General features: G+C 35.0%; 1 protein-coding gene and 1 long non-coding RNA gene across 2 annotated transcripts in view; one reads left to right on the forward strand and one right to left on the reverse strand.

The window, feature by feature from the left end:
* The first annotated feature begins 672 nt into the window (after positions 1-672).
* On the forward strand, positions 673-3,089 carry LOC136820898 (uncharacterized). Its single transcript, XR_010848651.1, has 3 exons — positions 673-801; positions 2,551-2,641; positions 2,933-3,089. It is a non-coding gene; the product is annotated as an uncharacterized lncRNA (long non-coding RNA).
* A 2,145-nt stretch (positions 3,090-5,234) lies between these two features.
* Positions 5,235-18,976, reverse strand: part of LOC136820926 (ADP-ribosyl cyclase/cyclic ADP-ribose hydrolase-like) — a 30,410-nt gene continuing 16,668 nt past the window's right edge. Inside the window, exons 5-8 of the mRNA XM_067077162.1 lie at positions 7,211-7,293; positions 6,354-6,455; positions 5,969-6,097; positions 5,235-5,337 (exon numbers count right to left, since the gene is read on the reverse strand). Of these exons, the coding sequence (XP_066933263.1) occupies positions 5,262-5,337; positions 5,969-6,097; positions 6,354-6,455; positions 7,211-7,293 (390 nt within the window). The 3' untranslated portion in view covers positions 5,235-5,261. The remainder of the gene's footprint in view (positions 5,338-5,968; positions 6,098-6,353; positions 6,456-7,210; positions 7,294-18,976) is intronic.

Below are 18,976 nucleotides of genomic sequence, written 5' to 3' on the forward strand. Positions count from 1 at the left end.
CCCTAACCTCTCTCGCAGGCAAAAAACCGTTCGTTTACCTCCCAAACTATGTGGAACTGAATGTAACTTTGTTGGATGATTTTAATGGTTGATTAGGCTTCATTGTCGAATAAAATTCTTCAAAATATAGAGTTTGATTTTAAGTTTGATAAAAGAAATCGAACTTAGGGACATACCTCCCGCTCTCACGCAGAGTGTATATATATAGTGTGGCTGTGAAAAGGTTTTATTAATGACTGGTCGAAATATTAAGAACTTAAGTAGAAAACTAGAAATCCAAACAGAAAATAGACAACGAAAAATGTTAAGTCGAGTTCTCAAGTTCTTGTAAAAACGACAGTAAAAATAATTTTGCTTCTACTAGCACAACACACAAAAACGCTCTCTTACTCTCTCTCTGTCGAACTAGTTTACAAACAAAATAGTTACAAAATATAAACCCAATCTAATTTCCCATGAGGGGCAATTATCTAGACGCAAGGGAATGTGACGCAATGCAAAACAAAGAAGCCTCGTGAGACGCAATGAAATGAAAAGACACTAAACAAAAGAACTTATATACACCCGGGATTACAAATTAAACATAATTAAAACTAAATTATAAAGTTCATTAAAGATGGCTTTTCTGCCATCAACATATAGCAGCCCTTGAAATTAAGACTTAATAACTTTAGAGGAATTTTTTATTATCTCAGAATTATACTGGCAGTGAATAAATATAAAAATTGAGAAAACATGAAGCCAGTAGAGCAAGACGAAATGTTTCCTGAAGCCTCTTCATCAACAAACTGGGAAGATGAGGTAAAGTTTAATAGTTACTATATAATAAATGTTGAATTCATACAGAGTTTTCCCTTTATTTCATATCTTATCCTTTTCTGTTCTGTTAAGGGCTCTGGACATACCCAATTTTTCGATTTTACACTAACTGAAATGGCAATTTCTGCATTTAAAAAAAGATTAATGTATAACTTTTTTTATAATGTCCTGTTACACCTACCATTTTAGAATTTAAAAATCGAAAAATTGAAATGAAAAAATTAAATGAAGAAGAAAACGAAGAGTTTTTCGAAGAAGAGTATTTCACCTGTTCAAAGCCCTAATCTCGGTAAAAATCAAACATTTTGGAATTTTTTTAGGTTCAGGTGATATGTATCTGTTTAGTATCTAAAAATACAATTTCGGAAAATTTTTGTGGAAGTATCTTTCCTTTAAAATCTCCAAAAAACCTCATTTTTGGCAATTTTCTCCACTAAATTTCCATACAAAAACTGCTATAACTTGTGCTGTAGCCAAATAGAAAATTTTTCTGAAAAAATCTAAATAAAGAAATTATTTAGCATTAACTCAAAAAAAGTTTGAAACAATAAAATGATTTCCTTAAGGAGATTAGGCTTTTTTTGTGAAAACTATATGAATAGCGTAACATTTTTACGATGTTTTATTAAGGTCCATGCCACACTTATTCCTTACTAATTACTTAAAAATTCATTTTTTCAAAAGCAGTTTGTTCTTAACATGTCAAAGAAGCGAAAACATGAGGTTTTATCTTCAAATTCTGAAATTGATTTTTCACTATGACCAGAGCCCTTAAAACAGAACATTTGTTATGTATATTTTGATGATACAAGGCAGAACTATAAAAATAATTTTTCAGTTTTTGGATTGGACCTACCTCCGGGTACCCCGGTGGAGGTTCTATAAATTAACCCGTGTCCGTTCGTCCGTCCGTCCGTCCGTCCGTTCGTCTGTCTGTTACCAGCTTTTCTCAGGATTGGCTCATTAGTTTTTTCTGATTTTTTGCACAATGATGCAAAATGGCAATGCCCAGAACTTGACGGAGCCCGATTTTTGAGAAAAAATTTATTTGGGCAAATTTGGGTCAAAAAGTACCTAAAAATAGGGTTTTTTGGACTTTGTGCAAAATCCTGTCATTACTTTTTTCTGATTTTTTGTACAAAGATGGAGGGCAAGATTTTCTAAAGAATTGCTGAAGTGGTTTTTCCCGGAAAATTCTTATTCGCCTTAAAAAACGAATTTTCGTATTTTGGGGAAATTCCCTCTAACCAAATAAGGAAATATAGCTTTTCTCAATGTTGACTCAAAAATTTTTTCTGATTTTTTGCACAATGATCCAAAATGGCAATGCCCAAAATGTGACGGAGCCAGAGAGCCGAGGCCTGAATGGTTTAAGTGATTTTCGTATTTGGGGAAATTCCTTTTTACCATTTTACATTATTCAACACACAAGCTTTATTTTTCCATTCTGAATTTTTGTACAATTATTGTCACTTTTTTCTTATTTTCATCTGATGTTAATCATTAGGTAGGTCCATTCAGCATGTTGCTTGTTTTTCTTGCGGTGCAAAAAAATGAAGATTGTTGTTTAAAAATGTAATAACCAAAATATTTAAATTTCCGAGTCTATTGATAACTTTATTAAAAGTTGTTGAGAATTTATAAATTAAATCAGAATTCGAGGACTACAAAGCACTTTTAGACCATGGCATGAAAAATATAAATATAATGAATCACTCTTCTTGTTTCCAGGTAGCAAATGAAGGTGTTGTATTACCTAAAATGTGCATGGAAGGAAGTATTTCCATTTCTGAAAAAGGAGTCCACACAGACTTCTATAACTGTAAGCATATAGAAAATGTCCATAGTTCGTTCTTAAATTGGTCTTATTTTCGGCATTTTTTGAGTCTCATTGTTCTTATAAAATTGCTCTTTTTAAAAAGAATGTAAGGTATCTTTCGCCTTTTTTACATGAATCCTAAGCAAGCGCCAGACTCTTCCACGCCAACCCGCAATCTGACACTGCCTAATTTCGAGCTTAAGTCAAGATTAAGGCCATAAATTACATTCAATTTGCCAGGCGGCGTAAGAAGGCCGACAATGTATGTAACAATAAAATCTTTTTCTTTTTCAGCTTTTGATGACTTATTTGACGATGATGATTTGGCATGAATAATTTATATTAAAATTGCCTACTGAATCGTATGAAATGATCATTTTTATGTCATTTGGATATTTTATTTATTCTGAGATTCTTTTCTTCTTGTAAATATATTAAAAATTAACAAAAATCTTGTTTGATCCTGATAAAGTTTTTATGGGCGGAACCATTGGTTACCTTTACTCTCACAGATTTTCGAAACCAAGCTTTTTATCAGTCCTAAGCTGCTGTTCGTTTACTTTAAAAAAAGGATAATCAGATGATTTGAGATATTTGGCCAGTGATGGTTTCATTCTATTGTCCTGAGCAAAAACCTGAAAATTTTGCCTAACTATTTTCCAAAGTTGAGATATTAAGGTTTTATACGTTTTATACTTTCAGCAACAAACCATCCTATAAGTTCAATGTAAGAACCAAAAGAATTGAAGACAACTATTTACATTTTCCGTTGTTTTGTATACTGAGCCAAAATCCATTTTAAATTTCATTCTTCACCCATGAAGCGTTTCTTAAGATGAATTGTTAACCCGGGGGGTGGGTTCAAAGTAAGCGATCTAACATAGGTGCGAAAATCAGTGTCAGTATACTGCCCTTAGTTTGTTGGGCAATATTTTGACTGACCTTTTTGGCCTTAAATGGACAAGAATTTGTATATGTGTACCGTAAGGGTCGATTTTTCAACTAAATTAAATTTTTGGCTAAATTTTCTCTGCACTATAAGGGTCTCATTTCAAAGGCCCTAATTTTGGATTTTGGGCCGCACATACAGTCATTTTTAAATCGTTTGCCCTCTCATACTCTCATACCGGGTGTGCTAGATATAAATAAAGTTAAATTTTATTGACTTTTTTGAGGTTTCTTTTAAAGAACCATGCTTATTTTTTTGGAAAGCGGAAGGGTAAACTTTAAATTTATCAATTTCCGTGGATACGAACAAAAGTTGATAATTTGAGGTATAACTTCTGGTGCACCCTGTAATACATAATATTATTGTGATTTATGACTCTACTTTTTTAGTATAAATAAAATCGAAAATTGAGAAAAAAAATTTAAAAGAGATGGTGCTATACAAGGATCGTGCAGTTCTGATGTGTATATTATCTCCTTCGATGGATTTGAAGTTAACATTCAATAATGAAAGGTCAGTGTCATATAACTTTTATTTTTTTCAAAAAGTATTATTTTTAATGAGTCAAAATTACTTAAGGTGTACAAACTTTTTTGCGAAAGTTTCTGCGCGCGAAAGTTTTTATATTTAATGAAATTTATGGATATTTTCTTAGGGGATTTTATTTTGGCTGATTTTCAGTTTCCCACCTGTTCTGTGATACAGGGGGTTAAGTTGGGATCATAACCACTAGTGTACTATTATTCAATCACAGCGCTTTTTGATTTTACTGGTTGTCTTGATACTTACAGTCTAACCTTTCAAAAAAAAGCGAACTGATGGACTAAGTACAAGTTTGATCATGAAATTTACCAAAAAGTAAGATTTAATCCGTTAATCGTCTTCATAAAGAATTTTTATTTTCCACCCTCAGAAAAAATTAGGTTTGTCTTTCGTTGTTTAATAATCAATTGTACTTGATAAAATTCGGCTACGACAGAAAAATAAATAACAAAAATATATCTCGTAATTATAAAACCACAAAATCATCTAATTATCATTTACATCCTCTAAGAAATAATTGCATATCTTTCGAAGGAGCGTCAATGTTTACAAAATGTATTGGTGTCCCGGTAGAGTTTGAAAACTCACCGGGCTGGCTTAGAGATGTGCTTGAAATGGATCCCTCTATAAGAAATAGTCAAACCTGAATGATGTTTCCTCTATTAGCGCAACAAATACATATTTCCTCTAAGATAACGCGCACCTGGCCCTCTAAACAGTGCCTCACCCCATAAGAGCGTGCTCATTTGAATTTAATACGCATACTAGCCTAAATCAACTTTTCAATAAAATGATGTATTTTGAAATGAAAATTCCAATTTTGAAAAGAGCGCCGCAACCAGAATCCAATGCTTGAGTTGATTGAGGAAATGTGGTATGGAAAACAACACACGGCTTAGACTAGCTTAGACGAACAAATTTTGCTTTTATTTAAGTATAATTCATTTATATCCTTATTTATTGGTGAACAAATCAAAAAAGTAAGTGCTCGATACCAAAGATAAAGCTTCCATTAAAAAAAATCATATTTCTGTGACAAGTCGAAAATTTATTTTTTAATGTTGAAGATGTAAATAAAAATTGAAACAATATATTTCATACAAATACAATTTGAAGCAATCTCTAATTTTATTATTTTCCAACGGGTCCTTCCTTTTTACATCCATCGAACTTTGGGTTCAATTTACACAATTCATCTTTGAATGCGCTGTAAAGAACATAGGGATAAATTAAAAAGTATCGTTTAAGACATTATATACCATACCTGACCATACGTAGTCACGTAAAGCAGTAGCGTAGCGTAGCGCTCTACGGAAATGAATTTTGAAATTTCAGTTGATATCGCTGTTTACAGACAATTTATTACAGACAATCTTTCAGGCTATGGAGGAGTTTTAGATCTGTACCAGGCAAGTGAAAGTGAAGTCTTAAAATTTGCAAAAATTTGAATTCCAGCATAGTCACAGGAAGAGCCACACTTTTCTAGAGCACGTTCAACATTCATTATGGTTCTTATGGTGTTCACGTTTTTTTTATAAGAACATCCAAAAATTTTGAAGCCTTTTAGATGTTCTTAACTTTTTGAACTTTGAGCCTCAAAATAAATGTTCTTATTTTCACCATTGTGTGAGTATTCTGTGCAAGTTCATAAGGAATTAGATGTTCTAGAGGCCTTAAAATGTAAGTGTTCTAAGCTTGTTCTTAATATTTTTACCATTGAAGCCTTCATATTATAGTTTGTTCTTATGAAAAGAAAAATAATCTATTTTCATAATCTGTAATCACAACTAGCTGAATTTGAAAGAAGCGATTTTATGGTTATGGAGACTTTTACTTACTCTGATTTAGAATATCCAATGCATTCTTTCTTGATGTCCTTGATGTAAGGTAAAGAATCCAAAGTTCTCTTCATATCAGCTAACGATTTATCAGGGGTACTTGGCTGAATAGAATCCCAACATTCTGCCCTAAAATTAAAGGGGTTTTTCAATTTTTTAATCTTGTCCGCGATGAAGACCAGAACGACAAATTTCATAAAGAACGACAAATTTCGCCGTCTACAACCCCGACTGACAGTGACTGTAGCACCCCTACGGAATCGTTCATCTTCGTTTATCACGGGAATTAACTACATGTGGTTTAAAAGAACGACAAATTACGCATGCAGGTGTTACAAAGGCAGCATTTGCAAGAGGAACCTATTGTTATTATGCATTCACTTACTGTACTTTCCTCTCATCGTTGAACGGTTTAAGGAGCATAACACTTATTTCTGTAATTTTCTTTATCGCCTCCAACTTTGGGAGTTCAGTTTCACCAAATACGCTAAAATGAATGAAGTAGATCGTGGATACATTACTCAAACTTTCCCCCTGAGGAACGATGTCCAAGCTGTCTAAGACTTAAGCGTCTCAAACCAGGGATTCTGCGGCTCCAAATCCCAACTTTTTCCAATGTTCCGTTCAGTTCATAGACAACTGAGATGACGGCCGTGGACCCCGTGAAAACAATCGAAGACTGTCTAAAAGTCTTGGATAACTGGGATATCCACGTTAAATAACGACCATGTCTATCTGCCAACCATTTTTTAGTTTGCTAAGCGTTTGTAGTATAAAGTCGCTCCACTACGTTGCGTAAAGGTTGCGGTCTTGCTTGCACTTGTTAATGACTTGTGAAGTCAAAAGGGGGGAAATGATTTCTCCCCTACCTTGACAAAGCTTTATTGAAAGAGGAGCTTTTGAGTCTTCTGTAAGTTCCACTCTAATATTTGATAGCTCATACCAATCATTGATTTATTCTCCATATAAGGCGATATCATACTTCCATTTGTTGTTCTACGGGCATATCGTTAGAAATATATGGGTCGGACGGTCTTACAAAGAACTAGTGTGTAAAATATATTGTAGTGGAAATTTTAACAAAAATAGGGTATATCGGGCCCGTAGAACAACAAATTAAATTAGTCTCACCTAAGTTCTAGTAATTTATTTGCATAAGACAGTGAATCCTAACCTCGCTAAATAAGATTCAATCCTCCCTTTTATTTTTTTCAAATACAAAACTGTGTTAGTGTTACTAACCTGTCTGCACGGTATGCAGGCTTTTCTTTTGAAGATTGTGTAGTGAACAAAACATAAACTTTTCCTCTCGCTTTTTCAGCCATCTAATACAAAGAAATACATATAAAGTTTAAAGCTTTTACTTTATGATCAATATAATGGGCCATTCCATTTTATATCCAAACAAGGGGGTTGACGCACATTTCCAGGGGGTAATCAGAGAGGAATTTCCAGGGGGTATGAAAAAGTATTTTTTCAATTTTCCATGGGGTAAAAGGTTACTTCAAAATTTCCAGGGGCAAAAGACTGATTTTAGTTCGTCCACCCTCACGTTTAAGATAGGAAAAGAATTTTTCCAAGGGTTATTTTGCAAATTTTGACATTTTCCAGGGGGTATTCGCACATTTCTAAAAATCTTTCTGTGCCGGTTTGTCCACCCCGTTGTATGGAAATTTTATGGAACAGCCCAATTGCGTCCATTAAAGTGGGAGGGTTTATGGGAGAGGGACGTTCAATTTAAAGGTCTTGTTGTCCTATATATTGTAAATATTGTAAACTCAAGAACCTTAAGGGATCCTATTTCAGTTTTTCTCAAAACTGCCTTCATGAACTTTTTGGACCTACCTCCGGGTACCCTGGTGGAGGTCCTATGAATTAACATGTCTGTTCGTCCGTTCGTCCGTCTGTTCGCCTGTTACCAGCTTGGCTCATTAATTTTTTTCTGATTTTTGGCACAAAGATGCAAAATGGCAATGCCCAAAATGTGACGGAGCCCGATTTTCGAAAAAAAATATATTTGGGCAAATTTGGGCCAAAAACTGGCTAAAAATAGGGTTTTTGGACTTTGTGCAAAATCCTGTCTTTACTTTTTTCTGATTTTTTGTACAAAGATGGAGGGCAAGAATTTCTAAAGAATGGCTGAAGTGGTTTTTCCCGGAAAATTCTTATTCGCCTTTAAAAACAGATTTTTGTATTTTGGGGGAATTTCCCCCTTTAACCAAATAAGAAAATATAGCTTTTCTCAATGTTGACTCATTATTTATTTTTTGATTTTTTGTGCAATGATGCAAAATGGCAATGCCTAAAATGTGACGAGGCCCGATTTTCAAAAAAAAAATTTTTCCGGCCGAAAATGCCAAAATATGCCGTAAAAACTGTTTTTTTGGCGTTTTCTCAAGATTTTATCATTAGTTTTTTCTGACTTTTGCTCAAAGATGCGCATTAACAATGCCCAAAACACGGCCGAGTTCGATTTTTGAGAAAAAGTTTTTTTCGGTTGAAAATGCCGGAAATCGCCGTGTTTGCAGATTTTCATTGTATTTTTTTCTTCTATTCATTTCTATGTTTTTTTACACAGAAACATTATTGATAACAATGCTTACCATCAAGCATGATTCAATTATCAATAAAACTGATTTTTTTGCGACCAGAACTTTCTATTTATTTTTTTCCTACAACCCTTCCCTCTCTCCCCATCAACAATCAATGATAAACGCTATATTTTCTGACTGATTTTTTTTTCATTTTTCTCCTCGCATTGCTATCTAAATTTCATCATCAGGTAGGTCCATTCAGCATCTAGCTTGTTAAGAAAATATTTGGCCGGAAATTGCAGTTTTTGCAGATTTTCATTGGGCTTTTTCCTTATATTTCTTTGTTTTTTCACACAAAAGCATTATTGATAACAATGCCCACCATCAAGCATGATTGAATTCTCAATAAAACTGATTTGTTTCGCCTAGATTTTTCTAAAATCGTCGGAACAGCCGAAATTGCCGGGTTTTTTTGCACAAAGATGCGTATTAGCCATGTTCAAAACATGGCTGAGTCCGATTTTTAAGAAAACATATGGCCGGAAATCGCCGTTTTTGCAGATTTTCTTTGGGGTTTTTCCTTATACCGGGTGACCCACGAAAAAGTATAAGAGTTTGGAGGGTAACTGTGCCCAAAAAAATTGAATTTTAACTAAATTCTTTTTTTATGGTAAAGAGGAAAGGCAAACTTAAATTTTGATGTATCTTTTTTTAATTTTGGAAAAGTAGTTATTGAGATATGGAGGTTAAAAAACAGTTAAAAAACGTCAAAAAAGACAGTATCATTTTTGTCCAAAATTCGATATTACTTATTTCTTTCTTCACGAAACTTTTAAGACAAAGAAATAGCAAATGATCAAAGGAAAGATGTTTGTTCTGATACAAATTTGATACTGTCTTTTTTGACGTTTTTTGACTGTTTTTAATAATGATTTTTGACTTTATGCCTCCATATCTCGATGACTACTTTTCCAAAATTAAAAAATGATACATCAAAATTTAAGTTTGCCTTTCCTCTTTACAATGAAATAAGAATTTAGTTAAAATTCAATTTTTTTCGGACACGGTTACCCTCCAAACTCTTATACTTTTTCGTGAGTCACCCGGTATTTCTTTGATTTTTCACACAAAATCATTATTGATAACAATGCCCAACATCAAGCATGATTGAATTCTCAATAAAACTGATTTTTTTCGCCCAGAACTTTCTAAAATCGTTGGAACAGCCTAAATTGCCGGGTTTTTTTGCACAAAGATGCGTATTAACCATGTTCGAAACATGGCTGAGTCCGATTGTTAAGAAATCATTTGGCCGGAAATCGCCATTTTTGCAGATTTTCATTGGGGTTTTTCCTTATATTTCTTTGATTTTTCACACAAAATCATTATGGATAACAATACCCAACATAAAGCATGATTGAATTCTCATTAAAACTGATTTTTTCACCCAGAACTTTCTAAAAATCGCCAGAACAGAAGAAAATCGCCGGAAAAAACGGTTTCTCCTTGTTTTGTTTGAAGATTAATATTTGATGTGGCATATTCTATGAATAATATTATGAAGAATATTTTCGGATTTGAAACGGAATAGAAAATGGAGAACAAAAGATATAAAATGCAAATAAATTATTTGAACTAACCAAATTAAGAAAAAAGGAAATAAGTTACATTAGATCAAACTTATAGTGAAACGCACCTCTCACATATAACTCACATTCACGTCTCTCAGTGTTAGACAGATTTCTATATTATGTACAGAATTTACTAGCCTGGATATCCAAGCTCAAAATTTTAGAAAAAATAAGTTTTACCTCCAGCCAGACAAAGTTCTAAAATTATAGAGCTTGGTTCACCTAGAAATCAGGTGAACCCCTGTTGACAGATTTTCCTGCATGAATCCCATGGCTGCAAATAAATATATGCACATAATGACATGCATAATTGCAAGATGGCACCCCAGCAGTGATAAATCAATTTAGAATGGCAGCCTTGACCATAAAATATAGACAGTGTGGTGGAAAGTCTGTTAGACAGAAAAGTGCAAAGTGAATTTTGGAAAACAATTTTTTTCAAAATCCAACCCGAAACAGCAATATAAAATTGGCAAACAGAAAAGAAGAATTGAAGCAGAATAAAGATATACCTTTAGTTCTTTACACGATGCAACCAAGTCATTAAGAAGATTAAAACAAGAATATCTAAGCAAGTAATTGAAAAGAAAACAACCAGAACATCTAAAAATTCCCATGTTTTGATCTTCCCACTTCTTCCCTACCATTATTGTTATTTTTATTTGGATGCGTGGTCAAACACCCAAGGGAGATAATTAGGTATTCTATTATTATTTGCTTCGAAAAAGAAAAATCAGGGAGATTTGCAAAGCAGCGTACGCGCCTTGCTGATCGCCCGCGCGGTCCATCCAAATACTTAGGCGAACACTTCAAGTCGGCTCGCATAATTTCTTATACGCGCGCCACCATTCAGATCTCTGATTCGCTAGGACCAACCAATCAGAATATCCGCATAATCATCCTCAGATCAGAATGCAGATGATCTAGGTAAACCAGAGACCGTAAACATAAGAAATATCAAAATCAAGAAAAAAGTTTACGGGCTGGATATCCAGGCTAAGAATTTACAATCGATAAACAGACTCTCATTTCCCTACAGGGTGTCCCATAATAACAGATTTTGATGAGCAGTAGATTTTATTGTTTTATGGGACACCCTGCGGAGATAATTGTTGCTGAAAAATTCAAGAATGTTAAATCATGATGAATGCCAAATTCTTCAGAATTGTAACAATCAAAATGTTTATTCAATTTTTTCTACACAAAGTAGAGTTGATTTTCTCAAATAGCAACTTGAAAAACACGGGGTTACGATAATCGGCATTATCTTTTACAACAATATTTCCATTTTGAAGGACAGGGGACTGGTCAATGAAACTGCTCTCGATTAAATTGATTGTGTTATCATCGTTGAATTTCATTGGTTGGTATGTATCATCTACCTTTTCCTTAAAAAAAGGTAAATGGTAAAAGGTAACTTCGTATTCTTCTTCTTCTTTCAAATGCTCCATTAATTCATCTATTGTTATGCTTGTAAATTCGAAGGAAGTGTAAATTCTTGTCGCGTCATCCACAGTGATTGTGTGAAACGTTACCTTGGGGAAAACAGCTTGAATAATAATATTCCAAAAGTCATAGATTGCATAATGATTACCACCAACATATTTCTCCCAACAATAGAAATCAATCTCTTTGGACGATGAACATTGAACTTTTAAATGAGGTGAATATTTTTCACGCCAGTCGTACCGTGGATTGATCATTTGATCCATTAGAATTTGATGCAAGTGTGGATCGAATGCATGCTTGGTATTATATGTATATGGATTGGGATCTGGGGTGCGACTTAGAATAAAGTTTTCTTTTCGTATCCAATCAAGAAATAATTCATCGCTAGTATAATCAAAACTCCATACGACGAAATCGCTTTCTTTTCGTTCCCACATTTTTTTCGCTTTCTTGATCACTGAAATCTGTTTTTTTAAAGTATGTACCTGGTACCCATCTACCAAAAAGAAAATCGTTTGTTTGCTAGTAATGTTATTATATGGCATGTTTTCCAACACCTTTATCAATTCATTACCATCAGTCCGTGTTATAGCTTGGAAATCAGTCTCGAAAAATTCTCTATAATTTTCCTCAGTAAACCGAACCAAGCAGCTTTGTATTGGAGAAAATGCCCAAAATGTAAAGCAAGGTTTATCCAATATTGATTTGACTAAGTATTTTAACTGTGTATCCATGTAATTTAAGTTTTCAAAATTTATATTAGGATTTCCTACAGCCTCATCCTTGATTATAATAGTCGGAATAAGGGTGATGTTTCTGACTTCTAAACACGATGAAACCATCAGGTCTCCCCTAGTAATTGATGCCAATAAAAGCACACCAAAACAAAGGGAACTCAATGGGAGGTTATTTGTATACATTGTTCGCTAAAATGTTAAAGTATAAGTGTTATTTTATGACTTCATCATATTATTGACTTAAGGCTTGGGGACACGAGAAGTTTTTTTCGCGTTGGTGCAATGCAACATGCTCTATCTCATCAACACAAGAAAAAAAGTCCATGTCTCATGGTTTCTTTCTTTGTTTCATGGGACAAAAAGAGAAATACCCAAAAGACACGCTGATTTTGTCCCTGAATCGATTTTGCTTCATTGTCCCAGGGACAAAAGTGAGATTTGACTTTTATTGGTAGAAGGTAAAAGGGGTTGGAGACAGGAGAAAGTGTTTCAGGTTGATGGGATGGAGCATGTTGCATTGCACCAACGCGAAAAAAATTTCTCGTGTCCCAAAGCCTTTAGAGTTTTTGAATCATGATCGAAATTGTTTAGACTTGACGTGATACAGTACCATTTTTTAATTAAAAATTTCCTCCATATTTCGTTTAAAATAAATATGATAAACAAATTTTGAATTCAATCAATTTATGCATTTATTCAAGGTCTGGGCTCTAGTGAGTCCATCTGTTGATTGAAATTTTCTCCATAATTCCTTTAAAATAAATATGATAAACGAATTTTGAATTCGTTTATTCATTTAATTTATGTTTGTATTCAAGGTCTGGGCTCTAGTGAGTCGTCCATCTGTTGATTGAAATTTTCTCCATAATTTGTATAAATAAAAAAAGGATAAAGAAATTTTGAATTCAATCAATTTATGTTTGTATTCAAGGTCTGAGTTTCAATCTGTTGATTGAAAATTTCACTGTAATTCGTTTAAAATAAATATAAACAAATTTTGAATTCAATCAATTCATGTTTGTATTCAAGGTCTGAGCTCTAATAGTGTGTCCATCTGTTGATTGAAACGTTTCTCCATAATTCGTTTAAAATAAATAGGATAAACAAATTTTGAATTCAGTTAATCAATTTATGTTTGTATTCAAGCTCTCGATTGGAATGGTCCGTCCCAACTGTTGATCGAAAATTTCTCCATAACTCGTTTAAAATAAATACGATAAACCAATTTTGAATTCAGTTAATCAATTTATGTTTGTATTCAAAGTCTTGATTCAAATGGTCCATCCCATCTTGATTAATCTTTTTTCTATAATTTGTATAAAATATTTATGTTATATTGATGATGTTTGTTGATTGCTTGAAAAACCTTTCAAGAAAAATGTTTTCGCCGGAACGTTCTCTTTACGAATTTTTAAGAATTCAATAATCTTTTGTAAATATACAGTATGGCTGTGCTAAATAGATTTTAATTAAATTGTTCACGAAAACTGGTATAGTTGAAGTGGAAATCTTATTTAAATCCCAAACTTAAAAACATTAGCAGCTGATTGTGTAATTTACTTACCAGAATTGATTTTGCATAGTACCTCCTTTTAGTATGTCTTGTTAAATTTATTTAGAAAGCATTTGTGGACCTACCTGGGGGTAATTTTGCTCAGTTTGAGGGTTATTTTGAATGTCCAGGGGGTCAAAATTCACAACGTCCGGGCGTAAATTTCTAAAAAAAGTTATATCCACCACCCCCCCCCTAATTTAATTTTTTCTCTAGAAAAGCCCAATGAGATAGTGTTGCTGTTAATAGCTCCTTTTCCAGGCTCTATCTAAAAAATCTTACAAAAAAACCTAAATAATATCTGGTGACGTGGATTTCGCAAATTTGTGTCTAAAAATGGTCAAAAAATGCCATTCATCCTATTTTCTTGGAATCATTTGTTTTTTTGTGATTGGTTTAAAACTTGGTGAATTTGTAAACTTGATACATTTAACGTATCGTTCACCATTATGAAACCACAGATTTATAAAATCCGAAAGGCTAGATGTCGTGCTTTAAGCTCTTCCGAGCAATAAAAAATAAATATCGGAGAAAATATTGTTGCTATTGTTTTCGAAAGCCCGCGACGCTTCTGATTGGTCAAGCGCTGATATTCTATTGTAATTTCACGTGACCTTGGTAGGATTTCCTACCTAACTAAGGCACACTTTTCAGCCAAAGCATGAAATTGACTTTGCTGATTTTTTGCTGATGTTTTGCACACTGATGTAAAATGGTATTGTTTAAAATCTGATAGAGCCCGATTTTGGAAAAAAACCTTTTGGAAAATTTTAGTCATAAAGTGCCTAAAAATGGTGTTTTCCTGATTTTTTACACAATGATGCAAAATAGTAATTAAAGGGATAATCAGATGGTTTGTAATATTTGGCATGTGGGATCCTTCTATTGTCCTGAGCAAAATCATATTTTAAGATTTTGCTCAGGACAAATATTTTGGCTAACTATTTTCCAAAGTCGAGATATTTAAGTTACAAGTTTTTAGCTTTTAGGATAAAAACAATAGAATTTCAACATAAGAACCGTCTAAGAACTCAAAAATTTCAAATTTTGATATCTCGATTTCGGAAAATTGTTACAAAAAAAAACTTTGAAAGTTTTACTAAGTACCACAGAGGGTTTCTATAATCTAAATATCTCTAAATAATCATCCGATTATCCCTTTAAAATGACTTCAAGATTTGTTAAAAGAAAAAGTTTTCGCCAAATTTGGTCCAAATTTTGGGTTTGTGGAAGTTGTTTCATAAGATTTTATCTTCAAGGACCTAGAGTTATCTTTACATGAAAGAAAGGATTGTTTTTACACCCCTGTGTACCAGACCCGCTTGGGCTCCAGCCCCACTGGAAAATTAGGCAAAAGTTCCGTCCCCGGTGGGAAAAATACCTCAGAATTTCAGCCCCACTTAAGTAGAAATTGACTTTGATTTTATCCCCATTCGAAATTCATTGTTTAGAAATTGCACTCCATAACCATCCCACTGGATTTTTTAACCTTGGAACGATAGAATTTTTATCCCCGCTGTAGGAAAAAAGTTCACCGGGGCTGTGAGCAGAGAAATGTAAAGAGATGGAAAAACAGCTTCTTGAGAACAATAGACAAGCGGCTCGTCATATACCCTTAAGGGAGTTTGTTTCAAGCTATTGGATTTCTTTTGTTGTTGCTTTAAAAAAGTTGTATATGTACTAAAGTTCCTTCGGCTATACCTTTACTGATCGTATCTAGCGCCCTTCTAACGCGCAACTACGCCTTCCACGCTCCACTGGGCAGCAACTTAGCAATTGCTGTCCAGCCCTCCTAAACTTTAGTGTTGTTTCGGCAGCGATCGGCGGCGGACCTGCTCAGGACATAGGTTTGTAAGTATCCTTTTCTTATTTATAACACGATTGTAGAGCGTTGTCATTATTAAATATTAGTTTATTGTAACTGCATAGTCTCCCGTTCCTGTCTGCAAATAGGATTAGGTTCTACTCCCCTAGGTTCCTCTAGCCCGCCCCTTTCGTAGTCTAGACTCACTCACCCACTGCGTCTTATTCGTCTGCTAGGCAAGCACTCGGATAAGGCTCCAGTACATTGGCGCCCAACGAAATTAAACAGTGGTCTTTCTTTTGTTTCTTAAAGCCTTACTGGCTAATGATTACTTTTCTTTTCACCCGAAGCTAAAGAATTAAGAAATCACTCCCGAGTCTAGGGAAAGGGTTCTATAGGATTTCTTCCTTTCTTGGGGTGGGGTTCCAGATACTCTGTAGAATTCCATCGCATGGACCTGTAAGGAAGGTTATCTTTTACTGCATATCCCTAATCAAAAGCGGTTTTAAGCTATACCCAGCAAACAAAATAAGGTCCGGGATTCTAAACCATCGGGTGGGCGATAGGACGCATCCCCAGTTTGATAACGGAATCCACAAGACCAGGGTGCACTGTCCTCTATAAGGTGCGAACGCTGTTAAGCAAGATGTAGGAGTGTGTGTGATGAGAGGAGTGTTGAGAGTTGACGTAGAAAGTTAGAAATATCAGAGTGACGCTGTAGTCGTGTAACGACTGTCACTCTTCTCGCGTTTTTGTTTCGAGCTTGGGCTGCCTCGAATCTTTTTCATGAATGGGAAGAAATTAAGGACCAGTTGCCTAGGCCCACACGATGTGGATGAGAATTAGCTAGTGCCGGAGTCCCAGCGCGCGGTGAGCCGCCAGTGGTTGATTTTCATTTGCCTTTGTGTTCGATAGAGATATTATGCGAAATTGATGTATTGAAACATCTTTCAGAGTTTACGGTTTTATTGAGATATAATTTGAGGATATTGAGATCCTGTAGTAACTGATGTATTGAGACATCTAGAGTAAATGATTTCACGAAGATGTGATTTGAGAATATTGAGATTTTCATTCCACTATAGGGCCCTATAGGGAGTGGACAATGTACTTCGGGACCCAAGCGTCCAGGTTTTAAACTCGAAGTATGGGCCAAAAGTTTCAGATATTTTTTTTCTCTTTTTTAGTTTTTTTCAATTTTTTTTGTTTTTTTTGAACTTTTGGTCGCAAAAATAGAAAATGAGAATTTTTTTTCAGTTAATGCGGCAAGTGTGTAGAGATTGTTTGATAAACGAAAATTGAAGCCGCTAGACTACAGGTGTTTGTAAACGAACAGAACAAACACCTGTTTAAACAAAAAAGAACGATGTTTGTATATTAGATCAGAGTTTAATTCTAGATAGACGCTGCTGATCTAATCGCATGGGTTGCGAAATTCGATAGGAATTCGCTCATGCAGTGGCAAATTTTGAGTGTCGTGAGATGCAAGAAAAATCAAGTGATTTGTTTTATTTCTTTTCGTTTGTTTCCATTCTTTTGAATAGTGTTTACCATTTGCGCTAAGCAATTTGGCATCTATAAGGTACATCTTCGTAAGACTTCGAGTGATTTTAAAATAAGAAAGATATCTTTGATCTAAACTCACATTAAAGAAATAAAACAGAGACAGTGTCGGCACTCGATGTCATACGAAGATCATTTTAGTCCCCTAGTGTTTGAGGGAAATCGCCCAATGCCAGGATTAAGATCTAGACCGGAGATGTTGAGTCCAGACGGTAGTAACCCAATAGATTCCACCAAACCCAATCCCGGGATAGCGATGAGATAGTTCAGACACTTTCAAAAGCCCTTAAATACGTAACGAAGTCTAAGAAACCGTCTGCACCCAGGGTTGTCGAAGATCCAAGAGATCCGAATGAAGGGGGAAGAACCTGTTGGTGATTTCACCAGCCGGTTCTACAAAATCTTTAGGAGGGGGAAAGCTACAAATGGGGAAAGTCTATTGATGTATTTGTACATCTCGGGCTTAACGTTAAAAACTCCAAGAAATGGTGGTCTCAGGCGGACCTGATTATAAAGTCCATTGGGGTAGGAAACTAAATGGGAAGTGTTATCAGCACTTCCCAGTGACCACTAAAAGAAACAACATGACTCTCTTTCTAAGGGTAGAAGATAGGAACCTGCTAGCGCGATCTAGGTCCATTAATTGTACTAAGCGAAAAAAACATACCGTGCTCATAACAAAAGATAATAAGGCGTACCATATTGACAAACGCGGCCGTATTGACCTCTTAGGTAGCAATATACGAGACAGGGTTCTCTTCCCACACTTGGTACGACCTCCTAGGGGCTTCAATACAAAAATATTCCTTAAAAATCCTGTCATCATGGACCAACCAAGTTTGCTACAAATGGTAGCCGAATCAGAACGCACGTTAGAAGAACTAATTAAGATACAGGGTAGCCCGAGTGGGTCAGGATCTATTGTCGAGGGTATTGGCATGGGATTAGCTTCAGTCTTGGAAGCTGCAGGGTCAACAGGGGATAAGGTTATTTCAAGTTTAGGCCGCGCTATCAAGGATACCATTAGTGGCGTCGCGGGTGGCGGTGAAAAAATTATTACAGCCATTGGGGAATCCGGGGGTAAACTCATAACGTCGACAGGTACAGCGGTTAAAGATAGTCTAACGGGAGTCTCTTTTGTATTCAAAGAAATATTTGGTGGAATACCCGGAATGATTATTTGGGTTATACTGCTTCCGTTAGGGGTGTATGTCGTTTACCTTAGAATAACGGGACAGATCGGTGGCTGTAGAACATGTAGGAACTGTCTGGGTACGGCTGGCTCGGAAACCTCATTACAAAGTAACGAACCCCCTGCCCGAGAAACAGAAGTATACGATGTACCACGTACATTAGAAGAGCGCATGGCACGGCCCTTCCCAGAGTATGCCTCGGTCACCCTTAGACCTGTACCCGAGCCGCCGGCACCCAGGCAGAGCGAAGTAGAGCGAGTAAGGCGACGAAGACAGTTAAATCGCCAACGGCTTAATAAAGCCATAAATCTATTGGATGAAAGGACATTTTACGCAGAAACACAGTAATGTGTACGTTTTTTATTTTATATTCTATGTTTTTTTTGTTTTTGTTTTGTTTATTGTGGTTTGTTTAATGGTTAAACAGCTTATAAATACGAACGAGTTGAAGCAGTTTAACTGGTGTGTACATAGATGCGAATAGGTTGAAACGGGTTAACGGATGAGCATTGTTGATTTTGTCTAGTGACTACTGACGAACAGTA

Source organism: Clytia hemisphaerica, unplaced genomic scaffold (genome assembly GCF_902728285.1).
Source record: "Clytia hemisphaerica strain Z4C2 unplaced genomic scaffold, Clytia hemisphaerica genome assembly, whole genome shotgun sequence".
Lineage (NCBI taxonomy): Eukaryota > Metazoa > Cnidaria > Hydrozoa > Leptothecata > Clytiidae > Clytia > Clytia hemisphaerica.